This window comes from Caretta caretta, chromosome 9 (assembly GCF_965140235.1).
Source record: "Caretta caretta isolate rCarCar2 chromosome 9, rCarCar1.hap1, whole genome shotgun sequence".
Lineage (NCBI taxonomy): Eukaryota > Metazoa > Chordata > Testudines > Cheloniidae > Caretta > Caretta caretta.
The window spans coordinates 54,789,967-54,811,194 of NC_134214.1; the positions used below are offsets into that span (position 1 = coordinate 54,789,967).

The window sequence follows — 21,228 nt, forward strand, 5'->3', positions numbered from 1 at the left end:
GAAATCGCAGCCATCTATTGGCTTCTCTGAGTTGGGCTGATGTTTGGGGCTTGGCTTGGTCTGTCTGTGGAGATTCTGGTTCCAAGTACGAGAGCCTGGCTTAGTGCATGTTTCAGAGTAACAGCTGTGTTAGTCTGTATTCGCAAAAAGAAAAGGAGTACTTGTGGCACCTTAGAGACTAACCAATTTATTTGAGCATGAGCTTTCGTGAGCTACAGCTCACTTGCATGTGTGTGGTCACATTCCTGTCTCCACTGAGCATCACAGCCTGCAACTTAGCGATGGCTCATGGCATAACTCCTTTATCTCTCCTAGGTGGGACTTGTGCTTTTGATTCTGAAGGTCCCAGGCTGTAGCCCTGCTAATGATCACACTGCTTCTGCGTACATAGAAATAACCTACTACCCTCCCAGAGCCCTTGAATAGTCTGTTCTCTGTAGCTATTACATGGGCAGGGGGGCGAATATATTCCAAACATAGGCACCGACTCTATGGGTGCTCTGGGGCTGGAGCACCCATGGGGAAAAATTAGTTGGTGCTCTGCACCCACTGGCAGCCAAGCTCCCCGCCCCACTCCACTTCTCCTCACCTCCACCTCCTCCCCCGAACGCACTGCATCCCCACTCCTCTGCCTACCTCCCAGCGCTTACCACTGCCAAACAGCTGTAGCAAGCTCTGGGAGGGAGTGGGGAGGAGCAGGAATGTGGCGTGCTCAGGGGAGGAGGCAGGGAAGAGGCGGGGCCAGGGTGCGGATTTGGGAAAGGAGTCAGAATAGGGGCAGGGAGGGGGCGGAGACTTTGGGGAAGGGGTTGGAATGGGGGAAGGAGGGGACAGGGCAGTGGTGGAGTAGTGGCCGGGGGGGGGGGGGGGGGAGGTTGAGCACTCACCGGCACCAGTAGCAGTCGGTGTCTATGTTCCAGACTCAAAGGGATGTTGTATCTCAGGAGTCTGTTCCTGTGTTTCAACAGCTGGCACGGTACATCCTGTGAGCTCAGTTCCACTGACTTGTGATATAAAGTACAATCAAATAAACTGAAATATAAAGCTTTCCCTCAGGCCTGTTAAATATGCTGTCTAGTCTTTGGAATGTCTTCGTGCACGAAATTGACCTATACTGCACTGGCAATCCCTGCGTTAGCCTAGAATGGGAAACAGGAATTTCCTGCAGAGTCACTTCTCTGCAGTATTTTCCATTTACAAGAAGATCAGTGCAGGTATTTTTACTAAACCTGATGCTGTGATTTAAACTAGTATTTCACCCACAGAGGAAAGGCCAGTATCTGCTCTGTGCAGCAGAGACAGTAGGTGGTTAGGGAACCAGTCACAGCTCCCTGGTTCTTTAGCCAACTTCACCCCAGCCCAGCCCCTGGTGTAGGCTGGAGCAAGCAAAGACATCCAGGGAACCATATGGCAAATGGAGTCAGCTGGGGAGTGCTGTGTTCCTGCCACACCCCTTCTGTCTCCCCACCCCACTCCCGGATCTGAAAACGCTGTAAGGAAATTTCATGGGTTAACTCCATTAGGCCACAAAAATGTAAACACATCTCTGGGAGGTACATGAACAAGGTGATAGGAATGTTATAAGCATTATTGCTCTGTGGGTGATATTAACAATCCACCAACACTGTCATCTCAGCCACAAGGGAAAAGCTGTGCTCTTCCTCCTCTTCTCTGGAAACTGATGAGCATACAGATATGACATATACTGAAGCTCAGGCAGGATCAGTCTCAGGCAGGTTCTCAGAGTCTCATTAGCCATGTCTTCTTTAAGATTATAGCCCAGAATATTTGCACGCCCTGATTGGAAGGGCTGAAGTTTTTTGTCTTTGATCTTGTTCTTATCTATCGGCACTGGATCCAAGAGACACAGCTCCATAAGTTCCTTTTGTCTCATTCTCAGGAGATTCACATCCTGATCCAATTTTTCTAGCCCTATTGTCTCCTGAATTCTCCTCCAGAAGGTTCTGTTGAAGTGTTGGTAGAGCTTCCAGTCCAATGAGCACCATTCTTTTACCTTTTCCTTGCTCTCAGGGGTCATGCTCTTGATAGTGTCCTGGCTTCGGGAATTCAGCTTGAAGTAAACCACATCATCCAGCTCCCAACCCAAAGTGTCCTTCAGCAGGACCATGGACTCATCAAAGTAATCAGTTAGCAACATCAGCTGAAAAGCCTGTTCGATCTCCGCTATGACACTCTGAACGTAGTCCTCAGTGTCCATTGCGTTGTTGTCATAGCCAAAGTCAAACCACATGTAGTTCCTCGCATGAATGTTATTTGTGCATTCACTCATATTGTAATATGTCCATGGAGATGCCAGAAACTCATTCACATCCTTTGATCTTCTAAATGCTGGTGTAAAAAATTTATTATAGGCATAGGAGGACTCCATCAGTGAAACTGGGTTTCTCAGGATGGAAAAGTAGGTGGTGGTGTTTGGCATTACTTTTCGGACCTGTTTATAAGAAGACAGCACAATGTGGCCATTAATGTATCTCTTGCTTATGCACAAGTGAGGTTTTGTGGTACAAAAATGGCTCCTACTTGACTTGAAGGGTAAACAGGCCAAAAGAACAAGCACAGTGTAGGTCATTTGCAGGGGGTTAAAACATAGTCATGGTGGGAAAGTCTAAGTACAAGCACTGTACTGACAGGTTGTAGGCAACTGGTCCAGTTCTCTCTCTATGTTAGGAAGGCTTGCCAACACTGCTATAGCTACACCAGCTCACATGGTAAGTACAGTAAGCATATGAAAGGGGAGCTCTCTCATTCCTGTTAGGGCTGAATGAATAGTTTGGCCTTTTATCCTGGGCTGCATGAGGGGTTTTCTAGCTGAACAATCACAGAGGGGTATGGTACCCCCATTACCTGTGCTCCCCTAAACACCATGGACGTGGACTCAAGGCCAGCCCCACTTGGCTGATGCTGAAGGACACATTGGGTTCAGGCCAGTGGTGGGGTGAAGATCCACATTTATGTAGACCCAGTGATTTTCCCAACTGCTACAATGAGACTGTGGCTGTTATTCCAGACCATTGGCTGGAGCAGTAGCTGTGGGAAGAGGGCTGTGTAACAAACCCTGCACTCTGGCCCTTGGTGAAGGGTGGATTTCACCTCCCAAATCGCTCCTTGTGCCCTCCACATAGAGTCTGAATCTTGGGATTTGTTAGCATGGAGTGGATTTCACCCCCAGTTACACTATCAAGAAGAGAGAAAGACAGAGAGATCATGGCCAGGCCTAGAAGTTGACTCTCTATTTTCCAAAGCAAAGGGTCCTCCCTGAGCCAAACAAGGTAACTCCAGTCTCATTTGTTTGTTTTATAAATAATTGTCAGTCCAAAGATTCTTAGAGGGATTACCAGCTAACGATGGCCATTCCCCAGTACTTGTGGGCTTTGTGATTGAAGGCCTACATACTAATTCCTAACTCAGAAAACATTTTACATGCTAATTGCAATGCACTTCATGAAGGGAAAGGCCTCTGCAGAGTGATATTTAGTGCTAGCTAATAACCAGGGATCCTAGATATCTGGTTGACACGGAAAAACATGGAATTTGCATTTTTACAGAGAATCTTTAGTTTTTACAGTTGTGAGAAAATAAAAATATATACAGTGGAACCCCGATTAGCTAATCTAATTGGTACCAAGACCAGATCAGATCATCAAAAATTCAGATAATCAGGAGAATGGCCAGGGCTCTGACTGCAGGCCTGCTTTAAAATTGTAAATATATCAATAAAACACTGTGTTCAACTGATACCTATATGTATTGTGGGCAGGGTAACTAAAGTTCAGCATTTCATTTTAATCATGGAAAAACATGGATTTCTATGTTTTTTTATTGGAGAATTTTGGGTTTTTATCATGGAAAACTAGGATCCCTGATAATAACAGCACCACAGTCATTTCACAGGATGCCTCCCGAACTGCTACTGCCCAGGATCTCACCTCTTGGAGGTTAAACCTCATGTGGTTGCACATGATGTTGTAACTTTGTCCGATGGTTTTAAATCCCTCTACAAACTGGGCCATGAAGAGATGAGGATAGCCCAAGTGGTAGTTCTGGCCAGCAGGAAGGGCTAGGGTCAGATTGTGCCTCTCTGCAAACCGGAATAGGATGTTCATGATGGTGCTGCTGGCAGTTTTGTGGGTCTTGAGAAACATCACGTTCGTCTGGGGGTGACTGGGTCTCACGTGCTTGGTGGAAAACCCCCACATTCTGTATGAACTTAAAGCACATAGGAAATGTTTTCTCTAGTGTTGTAATCCATTTCTTCCACCTGACAGTGCTGCTTTCCCCTGCCATTTCCTACCCTGCTGGCCCTCTCACTTTACTTTTCCAAAGAGCCGCCAAAGTTTAACCTGAACTACCTTTCCTTAGGCTAACTGGGGCCAGATCCACACCTGGAATAAATCAGCATCACTCCCTTGAACTCAATGGGCCCATTCCACAGCTGGCATAAATCAGCATAGCCTCATTGAAGTCAATGGGCCACATCCCACACTGGTGTAAATTGGCCATAGCTCTATTGAAGTCAATATACCAGATCCCCAGCTGGTGTAAATCGGCATTGCTCCCTTGCAGTCACTGGGGCTATGGCAATTGACACCAGCTAAAGATCCAGCACTTTGTCTGTAGTTCTAAAAAGCACAGATGAGCCACACCCCTCTTCTGCCCTCATTAGCTCTGAATGCCAGTCTGCATGGCTCTTTCAGCTCCACACAATAATCAGCTTATTTGTTACTGAGGGGGTTGGGAGGGGCTTTGGCTTCTCCTGCTCACTCCCCTTGCTTTGTTAGTATTGTTGCAGCTACTCCCAGCTGCTAGATGCTCTACACTGTTGATAGGTCACTTATTTAGGTGCTAGATATGAATTTAGGAGCCCAACTTTAGGCCCCCGGTCTTGAAAATCCTAGCCCTAGTCTCTGTGCTTAGGGCTACCTTTAGCAATCCAAAAATATAAGATATGATGGATCATCTTGCTGCCCCTGCACAGACGGGGCACATGGCAAGTTCTTCTTACTCTTTCTATCACTGTAGAAAGTGGACTTACGAGATGACATTTCCTTTCATATGGAAGAACCCAGCTAGAAAAATGACTCCCAGCCAAAGCCCCAGGATTCTGGAATGCCTGCAAAAGAAACAGAGATCCAGTGAGTCCAAAATAAAATGTAATGTCCTCCCAATTCGAACCACACCAAATTTCCTGCCACTCTTTGTAACTGAGGGCTTGTCTACATAAATGTTTAGTTTGTGGAAGCTGGGTGTAAATCTGTCCCCCTAGCCTGCTGCACGCAACTGTCTGTGTGGACCCTGCTGACACTCATTAAAGTTCCATTTTGCAATCTGATACAAACATAACAACAGCCATACTGGGTCAGCGTAATGGTCCATTAGCCCAGTGTCCTGTCTCTGCCAGTGGCCAGTGCCAGGTGCTTCAAAGGGACTGAACAGAACAGGACGATTTCCAGTGATTCATCCTCTGTCGGCCATTCCCAGTGTCTGGCAATCAGAGGAGCTACCCCACTTTGAAAAGGCAGTAGTGCACTAGGGAACTGCTAGTTCACATCAGCAGGGTCCACATGGCCAGTTCATAGAATATCAGGGTTGGAAGGGACCTCAGGAGGTCATCTAGTCCAACCCCCTGCTCAAAGCAGGGCCAATCCCCAATTTTTGCCCCAGATCCCTAAATGACCCCCTCAAGGATTGAACTCACAACCCTGGATTTAGCAGGCTAATGCTCAAACCACTGAGCTATCCCTCCCCCCCCATGGAAAGCCAGTGAATGGCCCACACAAGGTTAGTCCATGGAAGGCCAGCGACAGGTAGATTTACAGCCCAGCTTGTCACAAGCTAAATGTTTGTATAGAGAAGCTCTTAATTGCTGTTACAGCCGCCTCCTTTCTGGCCTCTCCATGTTAGATAGCATAAGCATGGTGATCAGCATCTGCCTCTCCTGCCCTGGTGGTAACTCTTGTTCTCTGCAGTAAAGCAAGAGCGCTTATGTTTTAACAGTTACATTCTTTTAATTTAAATCTCACATAAATCGAGCACAACAGCAACCAGAGCCTGCTGTAAGCTGCAGCCAGCTGTTCTCTGACCTGCCCATGCAGGCTACACGAGTGCCAACCCAGAGCACTCAGAAATAAGAGTCAGGCCCCCAAAATCATGTGATTGGCTTAAAAATCAAGAGGTTTTTATGAAAAATACTAAATGTTGGTTCTTTTTCTTTGCTTTCTGGGTCCTGAGCCATAGAGTTCTCTCACTTCACGTTTTCAAGGTTTTCTCTGCAACCCCCAGGACGTAAAATTTCCTTTTTTACAAAAGAAAGCAGAGCGTCTCAGGTAAGCATGACCCCAGGAGCTGGGGCTTTAAGAAAAACACTCGTGATCAAATCTCAAAAGCTGGCAATGGAATGCAGACTAGAATTCCACCTTCCAAAATGGAGATGATGGACCTTTGATCTCTGCAGCTGCACCCACAACCCTCGACAACAAACGCAGCTCCTCCATTCAGTAACTATACCCACAAGGGCTGTATCCCTGCCACTTGGTTTATTTTGCCCTTCTACACCCTCTATATATGTCATCATTTTTTTCTGTCTTTGGAGAGAAGACAAGCTCCATCACCTCCCCACCCATTTGATCAGTGAACCTGCCCAGATGCCCCTTTTTCTCAGCCCAGCTGAACCTGTAGATCAGTGGTTCCCAAACTTGTTCCGCCTCTTGCGCAGGGAAAGCCCCTGACGGGCCAGGCCTGTTTGTTTTCCTGCCGCGTCCGCAGGTTTGGCCGATCGCGGTTCCCAGTGGCCGCGGTTCGCTGCTCCAGGCCAATGGGAGATGCTGGAAGCAGCGCGGGCTGAGGGACACAGCAAACCCCAGCCACTGGAAGCTGTGATAGGCCAAACCTGCGGACGCGGCAGGTAAACAAAGCAGCCCGGCCCGGCCCGCCAGGGGCTTTCCCTGCACAAGCGGCGGAACAAGTTTGGGAACCACTGTTGTAGGGCAACGTTCCCTCTAATGTTTCCCACTCATGTGCAGAATGAATTTTGTTATGTGCACCAATATGGAGGTGATGTGTCATACATCACCTCCATATTGGTGCACATAACAAAGTTTATGTGGTGGGGTGGGAGCTCAGGGCTGGGGCAGAGGGTTGGAGTGCAGGGCAGTAAGGGCTCTGGCTGGGGGTGTGGGCTCTGTGGTAGGGTTGGGGATGAGGGACTCAGGGCTGGGGATGAGGGACTCAGGGCTGGGGATGAGGGTTGGGGTACAGGGGGATGAGGGGGTTGGGGTGCAGTGGGGTTCCCCGGAGCTACAGAGATGCCTGCAACCCTAGCTCTCTCCCCCTGCAGCAGCACCTGGGCTGGGCCGGAGCCGAGGGAGGGGCGCCTAGTTATTGGAAGTCCGGGACTGGGTTGGGGCCGGGGCACCTCTCCCCCAGCTGCAACAGGTTCAGGGCTGGGCTGGGTTGGGTTGGGGCCAAGGGAGGGTCTCCATGGCAGGCCTGAGGCTTGGGGAGAGGCATCTCTTCCCGCCGCAGCCCTGAGCACCTGCATGGGGCTTAATAGGCAGCTGCATGGCTGCACATGTTGTACCAATAAATTAAAAACCAGCAGGATCTTATTAAAAGGGAAAAAGGCAAAATACCACATTTATTGTGAATACAGAAAGAATCATAGTAAGCAGTTAGTTATAGCTATAACATTCCATTCAATCTCATATTTATTCACACATTCATTCATACAAACACACACACACAGGTTCTGCAAAGTTGTTATCATAGTTACCAGCCTTAGAGTTGCTCATGCCAAGCCACTGGCCAGGTGGTCTGGACATGAGGAGGGAGCAGGGCCTTGTCAGATGCTCATCTGATGCTCCTGGAAGTTAGTTTGCAGAATCAGACCCCCCAAAGTTCTCACTTTCTAGAGTCTATTTTTATAGGAATTTATTCCTAGGCCAGTCTGTGGGAATTGCTTCATCATGCTGTTGCTGAATCAATCAGCAGGTGGCACATTCCTGACGGCTCCGTGCTGCCAGATGTTATCTTGTTCTTTGGTTCTCCCATTCTTGAGGCTGTTGGGTGGATTCCAGTCTGCCCTCCGGGGGGGGGGGGGGGGGGGGGGGGGGGGGGGGGGGGTCCTCTGGTTATTTCCACTTGACGCCTTCTTCAGCCGATGGACACTGGATTCTTAGGCTGGCACCTCCCTGATCATTCAGTTATTATCCACACCAAGCATCCATCCACATACATCCTCTATCTCTATTTTAATCACAATTGTTAATACAACAAAAGGGCAGGGAGTCTTTGGGTGCTGTTTCTGTTGTTTTGAATCTCTCTCTCTGTGAATTGCTTTGAGAACAGACTCTGTCTTAGAATGTACTAACGCAATTAGCAGCTTGCAAGTTTCACACATAAGAGAGAGAGAAACAGCACCAAAAACCAAGAGACCTCTTAATTAGTAATACCCTGGGAATTTAAACTATGGGGAATCAAACTCATTTGTGATTTTAATACAGAACTTCTTTAATATGATCCAACACACAGCTTAGAGGGAACTTAGCTAGGGGACATCACCCCCCACAAGCCCGCTCACAAGGGGACTCATTCAGTGCTGACACACACTGCCTGAAGTCAATGAATCCTATGAAGTCAGCTGGGTAGCACATAGGAAGTAAGGGAGCGCTGAGGTTGATCTCCAGGATGGGGAACCACTGCTGTTCAGGAACTGTGGGGAAAGTACCTTGCAATGCTCTGGGGGAAATCGCTGAAAGCCAAGATCAGGGATCCAAGAGGAGCACATGTGCTTGCTGAAAATCCTGCGGTGTGTTCCCCTGCAGGGACAGGGTGAGTGGGTGTGTGGAGATGCCAGCCACCTGGAACTTCACCTCATAGCTCTGGCAGTCACCTTATGGCAGTGTGCTGGCTGGGAGACTGCATTCTATCCTAAACTATAGGGCCAAGTCCTCCAATGGTACAAACTGTCACAGCTCTCCTGAAGTCACCTAGACAGTCTCCCCTGGCGTCAAAGGGGCTGTGCTAACTTACATCAGCTGAAGATCCAGCCTGTTGCAAATAATATATGACTAATTTTGTCTGATTGTTGGCAAATCCCTATGACAAACTTTACCCTTTAGGCACAAGTTATTCCTGTGCGCCCGTTTCAGCATAGGCACATCAAGTAGACTGTTATCCTGAAATACGTGGGGCCAAACCCATCCCAGTGTGGCTCTGCTTACTTCAGTGGAGTAACATCAGGAATTTATTGGCCCTGACTGCATCAAACTACGTGTATTACAAGCCAGTGTGTAGGTTTGGATCTCCACACCTCCGGAGGCTGCTTAGAAATTTTTCTGTCTTATACCAAGCTCCTTCAAAGCAGGCCCAATGCTCAAGCGTCAAACCATGGTAAGTTGAAGTTATAATAGAAACCAGCTGAGCTATCAGAGCGCAAAAACATGGTGAAATTCTTCATTGTGGTAGTTTATGAACTAACCAAACACAGGCAAACCTTGCACCCAAGACTATCTCTGGGCTGAGAACAAGCAAGAGAAATGTCACAAAGGCCAACTCAATTTTTGCTGATTACTGAACCCCAGACCTCTGCCAAGAAACGTGGACAAATGGAGAGAGTCCAGAGAGAGCTACAAAAATTATCAGAGGTTTAGAAAACATGACCATTGAGGAAATGTTAAAAGAACTGAACATGTTTAGTCCAGAGAAGAGAAGGCTGGGGCAGGAGAGCTGGGTGGGAGAAGGGGGGAGAAGAGAGGGGACCCTGACAACAGTCTTCAACTATGTAAAAAGTTGTTATAAAGAAGACTGTGATCATGGCCATTCAGCACTATGGACCTCCACTGTCTACACATATTATTGTTGCTCAATTGTCCTCCATGTCCACTGAAGGTAGGGCACAAATGTGACACTGGTCTAGCAGGCACCAGCTTATGCCAAGGTACCCGTGGCTCAGCTGAACACTGCCAGATACATAGCTGGAATCTGTCTGGCTCACCTGGGGGTTTGCATTGATGGGGCAGGTATTAGAATGATAAGAAAGTGTTTCATGTCTGGACTCTATTGAATGCTTGTGAGTTAATGCCTACATTATGCTAACTTGCAAGATCTGTAATGTAATATTTGGGCAGGTGTTGCATGAGTAGGATTGCCAATTTTGGTTGGACGTATTCCTGGAGATTTTATCACAAGATATAATCTTTAATGTGACAAAGTTCCTCCTCTGCCTTGGTGGATCCTGCGCTTATTGGTGGATTTGCTTACCTCAGAGATTCATGGCAGCCCTCAGTTTGGCCACTTTTGCCAATAGCTCAAACCTGCCATTCACTCAGCTAACCTCATCACTGACCAGCATGGGGAAAAAGGAGGAGAACAATCCCCGCAGTCTCTGCTGGCCCACCTAGTGGGTTGGGGGACAGGCCATAGACCTTCCCCTCTCGTGGGACCCACAGTCCAGGTCAACTCCTCTTATATCAAATAAGGAATTGGGGAGGATGGGGGAACCCAGGCCCATCCTCTACTCCAGGTTCCAGCCCAGGGCCCTGTGGATTGCAGCTGTCTACAGTGTCTCCTGTAACAGCTATGTGACAGCTACAACTCCCTGGGCTACTTCCCCATGGCCTCCCCCCAGCACCTTCTTTATCCTCACAGCAAGATCTTCCTCCTGAAGCCTGACCACACTTGTATTCCTCAATCCTCCAGCAGCACACCTTCTCACTCCCTGCTCCTTGTATGCCCTCCACTAACTGATGGAAGGTCCTTTTTAAACCAGGTGTCCTGATTAGTCTGCCTGCCGTAATTGATTCTAGTATGTTCTTAATTGGCTCCAGGTGTCTCAATTAGCTTGCCTGTCTTAATTGGTTCTAGCAGATTTCCGATTGCTCTAGCGCAGCCCCTGCTCTGGTCACTCAGGGAACAAAAAACTGCTTATCCAGTGGCCAGTATATCTGCCTTCTACTGCTCTGCTGTACCCAGCTGGTCTGGCTCTATCACAGTAATTAAATATTAATCTTTAATTCCTGAGACTCCAGGACAATCCTGGAGGACTGGTAAACCTAAGCATGAGCTTCTGTGACCAAATGAATCACCACATGTCATAAACATACAGCTAAGGGAGCATAAAATCCCTCTTTTACCTGTAAGGGGTTAAGAAGCTCAAATAACCTGGTTGGCACCTGACCAAAAGGACCAATAAGGGAAGAAGATCCTTTCAAATCTATGGGGGAAGGTTTCTTGTTTGTGTGGTCTTTTGTTGTTTTCTCGGGGACAGAGAAGGACCAGGGCAGAAAAAAACATCTCCTAAACCCTACCTGAAATAAGCATCCAAGATTATGCCCTTGCTACTGTGTAGAAGGGGAAACTGAGGCACACCGCCTCATGGCATTGGTGGCTAAATACCAAGACACCTACACTTTAACAGATATTGCTCTCTGTATTTTGTTAGCAATACTACACCCCAACCCGTTTTCAGGCATCCGGGGACCAAGAACCCCAAAACTAGCTCGAACACTTATGAATGACATCATATGGTTTAAAGGTACTGAAAAGGAGTGTCACCAAAGACAAACAGGGATTTTACATGTACTGCCTCTGCCATGGACAGTGTCCAAGCCTCTGGCAGTAAGTTCAGGAGGAGGGTGTGACAGGGCCCCCCATAAGGCTTTATGGAAATATGCTTATGAATATATATATATATGACATAACTGGAATATGTTTTATGCTACATATGCCATGTAACATATCTATGTAAAGGTTATGATCTATTGAATCTATTAATCCTATTTGTATGCAGGTATCATTTTTTGTATTCGAAGTTATGAATAGTGGCTGCATACTTGTTTGATTCTAAGTAGGTTTTAGTGAAGCAGTTGGTCAGCTTCCTGAGAATAGACTATTCTTCAGTAAGTACCCAATCGAGAAGCCCTTAAGCAACAATGAACTTGGAAACACCAATCCAGATCTGGGCTTTCCCAGGAATGTGGCTTGGCTGGTAAGGAACTCAGTCATGCATGGACATGTGACTTGCCCAGGTGACTCCAAAACTCCATCTTAGAGCTGGACTTTGCATAGGAGAGAGGAGGGGGTCTCCACCCACAAGAGATAGTCTATTTAAACCCTTGGGAGACCCCTCATTTTGTCTTCAGCTGGCTAAAGAGAGAGCCTCTCCACCGCCAAAGATACCTGAAAGAAACTGGAACAAAGGACAGTAACTACAGGGGGTGTGAGTGATTGCTGGACCCAGACTAGAAAGGTAGTCTGTAAAAGGAAGCTTACTGGGTGAGGATTTTATCTGTATTCAGTTTTATTACTGTCCTAGACTTAGACTTGCGTCTTATTTTATTTTGCTTGGTAATTCACTTTGTTCTGTCTGTTACTACTTGGAACCACTTAAATCCTACTTTCTGTATTTAATAAAATCACTTTTTACTTATTAATTTTAAAAAAAAAGACCATACAAACAAAAAAAACCTTCCCCCACAGACTTGAAAGGATCTTCTTCCAGTATTGGTCCTTTTGGTCAGGAGCCAGCCAGGTTATCTGAGCTTCTTACAAGTAAAGGAGGGATTTTTATGCTACCCTTAGCTGTATGTTTATGACACCACAAAAGAGAGGACATTAATTAGCATGAAGAGACGCTCTTCTGTAGAAACTGTTACACCCCTTCCAAAAGAGGAGACCCAGGAATACCAGACTGGCTTTGGGTGGATCTTACAACCGGAAACTCCCTACATCTGGATTGCGGAATTGTCAACAAAAGGACTAAAAGCTCATTGTTCTGCTCCCCTCCCCATGAAGATGAATCGCAGGAATAGACTCCTCCTAGCAGCTAGAGTTTGCAGCTGAAAGTACATGGCAGAAGGGGGATGAAAACCCCCAACAAAAGGACCTAAGGATCTCTGTGCTGCTGGGACTCTGGGGGTATGTCAACACTGCAAAGAAAAACCCACGACTGGCCCGTGCCAGCTGACTCGGGCTCACAGGGCTCAGACTAAAGGGCTGTTTCATTGCTGTATAGACTTACAGGCTTGGACCCTGTGAAGTCTACACAGCAATGAAACAGCCCTGCATCCTGAGCCCTACGAGCCTGAGTCAGCTGGCACACGCCAGCCGTGGGTTTTTCTTTGCAGTGTAGACATACCCGGGGGGGCAAGGAGTTTCCTAGGCATAAGAAAGAGATCGTGAGTCCATATTCACTTGCTTTAACCTCAAAACTAACTCTCTATTTTCCTTTTCCTATTTAACTAATCTTCATATAAATTATAGGATTGGCTGCAAGCATTGTCTTGATGTGAGACCTAAGGCACAATTGATCTGGGGTAAGTGACTGATCCTTTGGGATTGGGAGTAACCTGAATATTGCTAAAAGAAAAGGAGTACTTGTGGCACCTAAGAGACTAACAAATTTATTTGAGCATTAACTTTCGTGAGTTACAGCTCACTTCATCGGATGCATTCAGTGGAAATAAATAAATAGATTAGTCTCTAAGGTGCCACAAGTACTCCTTTTTTTTGCGAATACAGACTAACACGGCTGCTACTCTGAAACCTGAATAGTGCTGTGATTCTTTGTCTTAAGGGCCATTTATCACAGAGACATGGTGACAAGACAGACCAGTGAATCCAAGAGGGCTGTCTGTGACTGTGTTTAAGGCTGTTAATGCACCTGAGGAGTTTGCACTTGGTGCAGTTGGTTGGTGAAATCTAAGTTTAGAACTCACAACCAATTTGGGGTTTGTGCTTTGTTTAAAAAAAAAAAGTCTGCCCAGAGGTTGGTACTCCTACTCTTGTGCCACCTTGGAAGCCTCACAATGAAGTAATCGACTTAGTTTGCAGCAAGGGAGATTTAGGCTATTAGAAAAAATGTTCTAACTAGAAGGATAGTTACGCAGTGGAGCAGGTTACCTAGGGCAGTGCTACTCAAAGTGGTGGTCCACGGACTGGTGCCGTTCCGCGAGCCATCAGCTGATGGTCCACAGTGCCTGGGACCCGAGGCAGCACATTCTCTTCGCGCCGGCTCCACTCCGCTCCCCGTACACTGCCCTGGCTCAACCCCAGTCACCACAACAGCAGCTGCCAGCAACTCTGCCATGGCCGCTGCCATGGGCCAGGTCACCCCCCTCCCGTCACTCTTACACAGCGGAGAGGGAGAGGCGCAGCGTGTGTAATGTATTCCTGTGTTTCCTGCACGTTGTGCCATCCATTCACACTGCCCCCCACCCAGCCCTGAGCAGACAAAGCCCACAAACACACTAATAAGGAGAAGACTCGTTAATCTCTGGCAATTTCTGGGCTTGGCTGCCACCCCCTCTCCTTTCCTCATCTCTCCACCCCACTCAAAAAATAATAAAAAAAAAAAAGTAGCCCCTTAATTCTGGAAGACAGTTTAGCACAGGTTTGGGGAGAGGAGGATTAATTATTATTGTTGGTGTTGTTGCTCCGTGAAATTTGACAGCATCTGCACTGATCAGCGGAGCTAGTGGAGGAAAAAGACACTGCAGCAGGTTGTCGGGTGGGAGAGGATAAGCCCCCCAAAAAATGTCTGCCAACTTTTATTATATTCATTATATTGTGTGAGGGAAAGTTAACACAACATAAAACTCAGGTCAAGGCCCTGTCTTTGGTTAAGCCTGCCTGCAGGCCATAAACTGAAATCCTGCTTGCTTATGTGTGTCAAGGGGTAGGAGAAGTCAGAGCGAAAAGTCCCCAAAACGGAACAATGGTTTTCTGTGCATAAGGGGCATGAAGGGGCAGGATGGAAAAGTCCACAGACAGAACAAATTTGCTTATGAAATATATAACCGCAACAGCTGTGTTAAAAAGGTCGCTGACCGCAAAAGAACAGACAGTGAAAAACAGGAAGACGCTTGTTTTTTGCTTTTGACCAGTGTTAATTTTGCAATATATTCCAAATAAGGTAATTATTACGGAAGTATGTGTAATTTGTCTGGGGTTTTAAGCTTTAAAAAGCTGTGTGTGCTTTGCATCGAGGGGCAGCTACTTAGAGCTTTTACCTCCCTGCACTTGTAAGCAATAAAGGAGCCTCTGATCCAAACAACACGTGGTTAATTTTTGAAGCGACAAAATTGGTTTCGTGACTCGGATAGACAGCCAACCCCCAGAACCGGAGGACCGCGAGCAGTTCCCCGCCAGACCCAGGGCCCATCTGAAAGGTAAGAGACCTTTTGAAATCTCTATTGTGGGTTTCTGGTGGAGGACTGCCCACAGGCTCTGGGTTCGGGTGAGTTGCACTCTCTATTCGGACTTTTTGCTGCCAGACACACCTGACACCCTTGGGGTGGGTTAGAGTCCCATCCAGGTTTGGTTTCCCTGGGAAGAGCCACTGAGTGTGGCTGGGCAGGTCATGGATAGACCTGGTTCCATGTGCCAGTGTGAAAGTGAAGGTCGGTAGACCGGTGTAAGTGTGAGTCACAGGAAGACGCCCAGAGCGCCCTGCAAAGCCATGGGCTCATGACCGGCGAGAGGCCTGTCTGGGTCTAGAAGTGTGTGATTCCATCCTCTCCGTCCTCGGACGGTCTGTTTCCGTACCCTCTTTCCGCCCTCTAGTTCCCACCTGAACGTGGTTTGAAAAGCCACTGACTAGTCTGATCACCTTGACTGAAGCAACCGAGTATGCGGCACCAGCGATGCTCTTTGCTAAAGGGGGGCCCTAAACAAACCTTCCCTGTGTGAGTGGGACAAGTGAAAGATCTGTAGGGATTCTGGGAGCCAGGGGGTCCAAAAGGGATTCCCGCATTCACCAGCTTAAAAGGGGGCCAGTGAGTCAAGAAGGATCACTGTCTCGCCAAAAGGCACACACTAGTTCACTTGCAAGTTTCTGGAAAAATTGGAATTGGTATACCAGCTATAGGGATAATTTAAAGTTATGGTTTCCCTTAGAGGGAAAGTTTCAACATTGACAAGATTGTGCAGCTCAGACGTGTGCTTCTGGCCGATGTCAGGGTGAGGCATATTTCTATTGGCATGAAGAAATAGAAGAAAGAAAAACAAACGGCGCCGTGAATCTCAAATAAGGAGTCTCAAGGACTCCCAGGAGAAACTTACAACACAATTAAAAGAGATAAAAAGAAAATTGGCAAAGAATTTAAATCCAGCTAAGCCGGCAAGAAATATTAAGCAACAGAAGCCCCTTACATTCACCCCTCAGACAATGACTCCCCGTACTGAGGAAATGTTCTCCTTGCACCAATTCCCAGGCATTGGTGCTTCGGGTCATGAGACCTTGGTGTCTGCACATGCATCTTGGTCTCCTACGGAATTGTATAATTTACTTAATTTTCTAAAAGTAAGAGAGGACCCTGTTGAAGTCAAAGAGGAATTGCAAATTGCTATAAACTGTTATAACCCTGCATGGGCAGATTTAAATCAGCTTATGTGAGGGATCATGCCAAGGAAAACACTGAGTTGCCCTTGTGAAGAAGCTCAGTGGCCCAAGCAAATGCAGGCCATGACCAGGAAAAGTTAAATAAAATCAGGGAGAAGCTGTTTGGTAAAATTCTCAGTCTGCCCAAAGAATGCTGACTGGACCAAAATTAGCACCTGTAAACAACGTAAAAATAAGAATTTGAATAAAACCCAATACTCTCACCGCCACATTAAAACTATGTTAATGACCTTCCAGCTCCAGAACATACAGGGACCCCGTAATAGCCGCCCATTGCGGGGGGACAAGGGGAAGGCCAAACCAAGGTCCCCACCATCCACCTCCCCTAAGGACCCAGTGATGGCACGTGTTACTATTGCAAGCAAATGGGCCATTGGATACAGTAAATGTCCCTACCGCCCTGGTCAATCCAAAGGCGGTAGGGGTGGGCAATACTCTTATTCCCCATCCCATCTCTTCACCTCTGTCCATTTCTATCGGTCCTTTGTTTGACCGTCATACTTTCCTCCTAAGCCCTTGTTCACCTGCTAACCTTTAGGTAAAAGACTTGCTGTGTAAATTAAATTGTATAATCTGCTGTCCCTCAAATGGTGTGTATCTGCATATGCCTGATCCTGCTCACAATAAGGTCCTGGCAGTTTACAGGAAAAGACCGACCCCAGCCCTTCCTCCTTGCAACAGGAACTGCTGGCTAAGGTCTCTCCCTCTTTGAAAGCCTTGTGAGCCAATCTTGCCAACCAGGTTGGGTGCATTGGGTCTGCCCAACCTGTTAAAATTCACCTAAACGCAGCAAAACCCCTTCCTGAGGTGCAGCAGTACCCTCTATCAAAACAGGCCAAGGAAAAATCCAACCTGTTCTTACCTCCTGCATTCAGCAAGGAGTCATTATTCCTACGGTCAATGAGTGTAACTCCCCCATTTTACCGTGTTGTTAATGCTGCTGTACTCTCTACCTTTCACGTTGTTCCTAGCCCTGCTACTATCCTTTCCTACAAAGCACCAGTGCTGAGGGGTTGTTACCACCTCAAATAAGGAAAAGCTTGTATTAAGTCTGGACATAAAAGAATTAAGGTTATTGTTAAATAAGATGCATCTAGATGTAAGAAACAAATGGGTGTGTGTGTATGTAAATAGGTGTGTATAAATAAATAAAAGGGGAGTTAGTCAAAAAGCCACCCTCCTTGCTAAATTGGTAGTGAAACAATGCCTGTGCCCATGGAAAGAAATAATGCAACAACAACAACAAAGGATCAGGCCCAGACAAGCAGGCAACCATAGTGGAGGAAGTTAAAAGAAAGAAAGTGAGAGGTTAACTCTGTAGTTACTGGAGGAAATTAAGCCGTGAAACTTTGTACAAATGTTAAAAGAAGGTGTTATGAAAAGATAATTCTGGTTTCTTTGCAGCCATTCCTTTGAAGAAAGGGTGCATTTCTCTGGAAGAATTTCTGTAAATAATCCAGGCAAAAGGTTATTTTAAGTGAAATCATTTAACTATAAACAAGTTAGGCAAATTAGCTAAAACACACTCCTGGTGTGCACAATCTTTGTTTTATAAGTTTAAAATAAATTGGTGTTTTAAAATTGTAAAACAAAAAAAGATACTTTTGCCAAACAAAAGAAACTAGTGTTTAATTTTGGTATTTAGCATTTAATCCTTACTGTGACTTAATGCTTTATAAGATTTAAAATGTTTTTAAATAAAGACCAAAGTTGTGGCTGCAGCAGGGCAGTCAAAGCCAGGAAAGTGAAAAAAAGATTTTAAATCTGTTTTGGTAACAAATAGAAGATAAAAGCTGTAGTCGGTGCCCCACACTAAGTCTTAAGGTGGCTCTGTGTAATCTATGGTCACATTGCCAAAGGGGAGCCAAATTGGGTTGTGATTTCCTTTTCAAATCAGTGTGTGTTTAAAAGTAGAAGTTAAAAGTTAGAAGTTAATTGTGTCCTTTTGAGACAAAGTCTCTAAGTGGCTGATAACTTTGAATCCAAAAGCAAGCCGAAAGTGTCTGTGTTAATGCAAATCACTTAAATAATAAGGATAGAAGCCATTGAAACCTGACCTGCCTATATAACAAATACAGAAAAATATGGGAGTAATTCCTCAGTTTTGCCTGCAAACAACAAGGGTATTTGTAAAGAAAGGAATATTTTAAGCAATACTGCCAACAGTGTGTAATCTGCCAGCAACATAGTGTTGGTAAAGCTACCAAGGTTAGGCAGGCAGCACATCCCCTTTCCTGGGGACGCTTTTGTAAATATTCAGATTGATTCAAATGCTTAAATGTTGTAATTGTAAGTATGTTAGTTTTAGTAATGTATTTCCTTGTAAAAAGGCAGATGCCAAAACTGTTAAACTTTTGCTTAAGGATTTTGTATCACAATTTGGCATACCTGGACAGATTATAAAAGATTTATGTGCAGTTTCACAGATCCAATATGGCCAAATGCCCTTTGAAGACCCCTCCCAATCAAAAGACCAGACTCAGCCCACATAAGATTTCTAACAGGGTGCCTAATGCGACTACTGGCTGTGCCCCACTGGTCCTGGCTCAGATGGACAGTCATTTAATGACTAACACAATGCTTAATTATTGTCAGGCACTAACAAAATGTGTTAGGTCTTTTTATATACAGCAGCCCTGCCACTCCCTGAAACCAGGAGACTGGATCTACATACAGGTCCATCAGCAAGGAACTGCCCTGACCCCATGCTGAAAGACCCTTATCAAGTCCTGTTAATTATCAACACCGCTGTGAAGTGCTGAGAATTGACTACCCGCCCATGTTTCTCACTGTAATGGCTCTCCGACTGATGAGCGGTCTATCTTTTCTTCTGGCGTTGTTGCTCCTTCTGGACAGCAGGAGTGAAGGACATGGTGAAAAGCCAGTAACCTCTCCTTTGTCTGCTGACAGACCCACCGTGCCTTTGAAGGCACAACCTCTCCACCTGAAGACATAATAAAGCCTCTAACCAAGCAAGGTGATTGTGCTAGTAACCTCTCCGTTGCTGCCTCATTGCTGAACAGATAAGTGAACTAAGACTCCGAAATCTTGAATAGCTTGCAGAAGCTAGCCAGAACTACCTGAAGATAAAACTTTTAATATTCCTCAGCCTCTCCTTCCTAACAAACTTAGGGTGGAGATGGGAAAGTAATATTTTCTAGATCTTGACCAATCAGTAGCCTCACTAGTAAATACTCAAACGTATACCCAAAAAGTTTGTTCTGCCACTGGAGATTTTACCTGTACTGAAATTATTCCTGTAACTAATAAGTTATCCTGAACCCTACTGCAATACACCCCTTCCTTTGCCATTGATGCTGATGCCTCTCCGCCTTTTTGTGAAGGTGTTTAGCCAACAGATGTGGTAGAATACTTCACAAGGGAGAGATGTGTTAGTGTGTTGGGACACCGATAGACTAATTAATGCCACATTAGGGACCATTAAATTCACATTGCCCTTATCCAGTTTTTAAATTACCTCTGCATATCCAAATTGCTCTAAAGGTTAGCACAGCAAAGAGCCTGCGTTTCCCCTAGAAAGAAAAGGGACTTGGCTGGACACCTATGGGATGGTGCAAATAGCGTAGTGGCAATCTGGAATATCCATAAGAGTCAAGAACATGAGGAAAAAATTGGGACACTTAGAAAAAGCCCCAGGCCTTATTACTTGAGCACAATTGACCCAGACACAAGTGGGAGTAGGTGAATTACGTATTATTTCCACTCTTAGTGCAATGACCCAGAAGCTTGTAACAGATATGGTGCTTAGTATTGCTGGGGCTGGAAAGGCATTGCAGTGGGATCAGGCTTGTTCAGAGGTTCAGGATTTTCTGAATGACCAGCTCACGGCCATTCAGAGGGATCTTGAACATCAGGCATGGCCCTCTGACCTTACAGCCACCTCAGGAGTACCATCTGATCTGTGACCAGGGAGACATACTTGAAGATTCTCTGGGTGGAAATGCAGACGTTCGTAGTGTTCCTTCCAAGCATATGGGCCGCTCAGAGGGATGTGGGCTTCCACATACCGAACCCTGCTGCATCAGTGGGGAGGATGCATGTGGGATTGGGAAATTCACCAAGACATTTGGGAAATTAAACCACCTGGTATGCCTAACAGATTTAGTCAGTGCTCCTGAAAATAACGCCCAATATCTAGATAGGAATAGGAAATCAATGGACACTCTGACCACCAGAACCCCACAGCTTCAGTGTGTACATAAACTGAAGCCAGGAAAAGTTGTCACTGTTCATGACAACATTTGTTGGGACGGTATGTGCCAAGGTTCCTTTCCCACTCTGAACTCTAGGGTACAGATGTGGGGACCTGCATGAAAACCCCCTAAGCTTATTTTTACCAGCTTAGGTTAAAACTTCCCCAAGGTACAAACTATTTTACCCTTTGCCCTTGGACTTTCGTTGCCACCAAACATTTAACTGGTTACTGGGAAAGAGTTGTTTGGAAACATCTTTCCCCCACAAAATCCTCCCAACCCTTGCACCCCACTTCCTGGGGAAGGTTTGGTAAAAATCCTCACCAATTTGCATAGGTGAGGACAGACCCAAACCCTTGGATCTTAAGAACAATGAAAAAGCATTCAGTTTCTGAAAAGAAGAATTTTAATAGAAGTAAAAAGAATCACCTCTGTAAAATCAGGATGGTAAATACCTTACAGGGTAATTAGATTCAAAACATAGAGAATCCCTCTAGGCAAAACCTTAAGTTACAAAAAGACACAAAGACAGGAATATCCATTCCTTTCAGCACAGCTTATTTCCTCAGCCATTTAAAGAAATCAGAATCTAATGCA

At 46.0% G+C, this 21,228-nt stretch overlaps 1 protein-coding gene across 1 annotated transcript; it reads right to left on the reverse strand.

Moving 5' to 3' along the window:
- Positions 1-1,560: 1,560 nt before the first annotated feature.
- On the reverse strand, positions 1,561-4,217 carry GAL3ST2 (galactose-3-O-sulfotransferase 2). Its single transcript, XM_048864619.2, has 2 exons — positions 3,948-4,217; positions 1,561-2,452 (listed from the first exon to the last, which is right to left on the reverse strand). The coding sequence occupies exons 1-2, from the start codon at positions 4,215-4,217 to the stop codon at positions 1,628-1,630; spliced, it is 1,095 nt and encodes a 364-aa protein (XP_048720576.1). The 3' UTR covers positions 1,561-1,627.
- Positions 4,218-21,228: the final 17,011 nt, after the last annotated feature.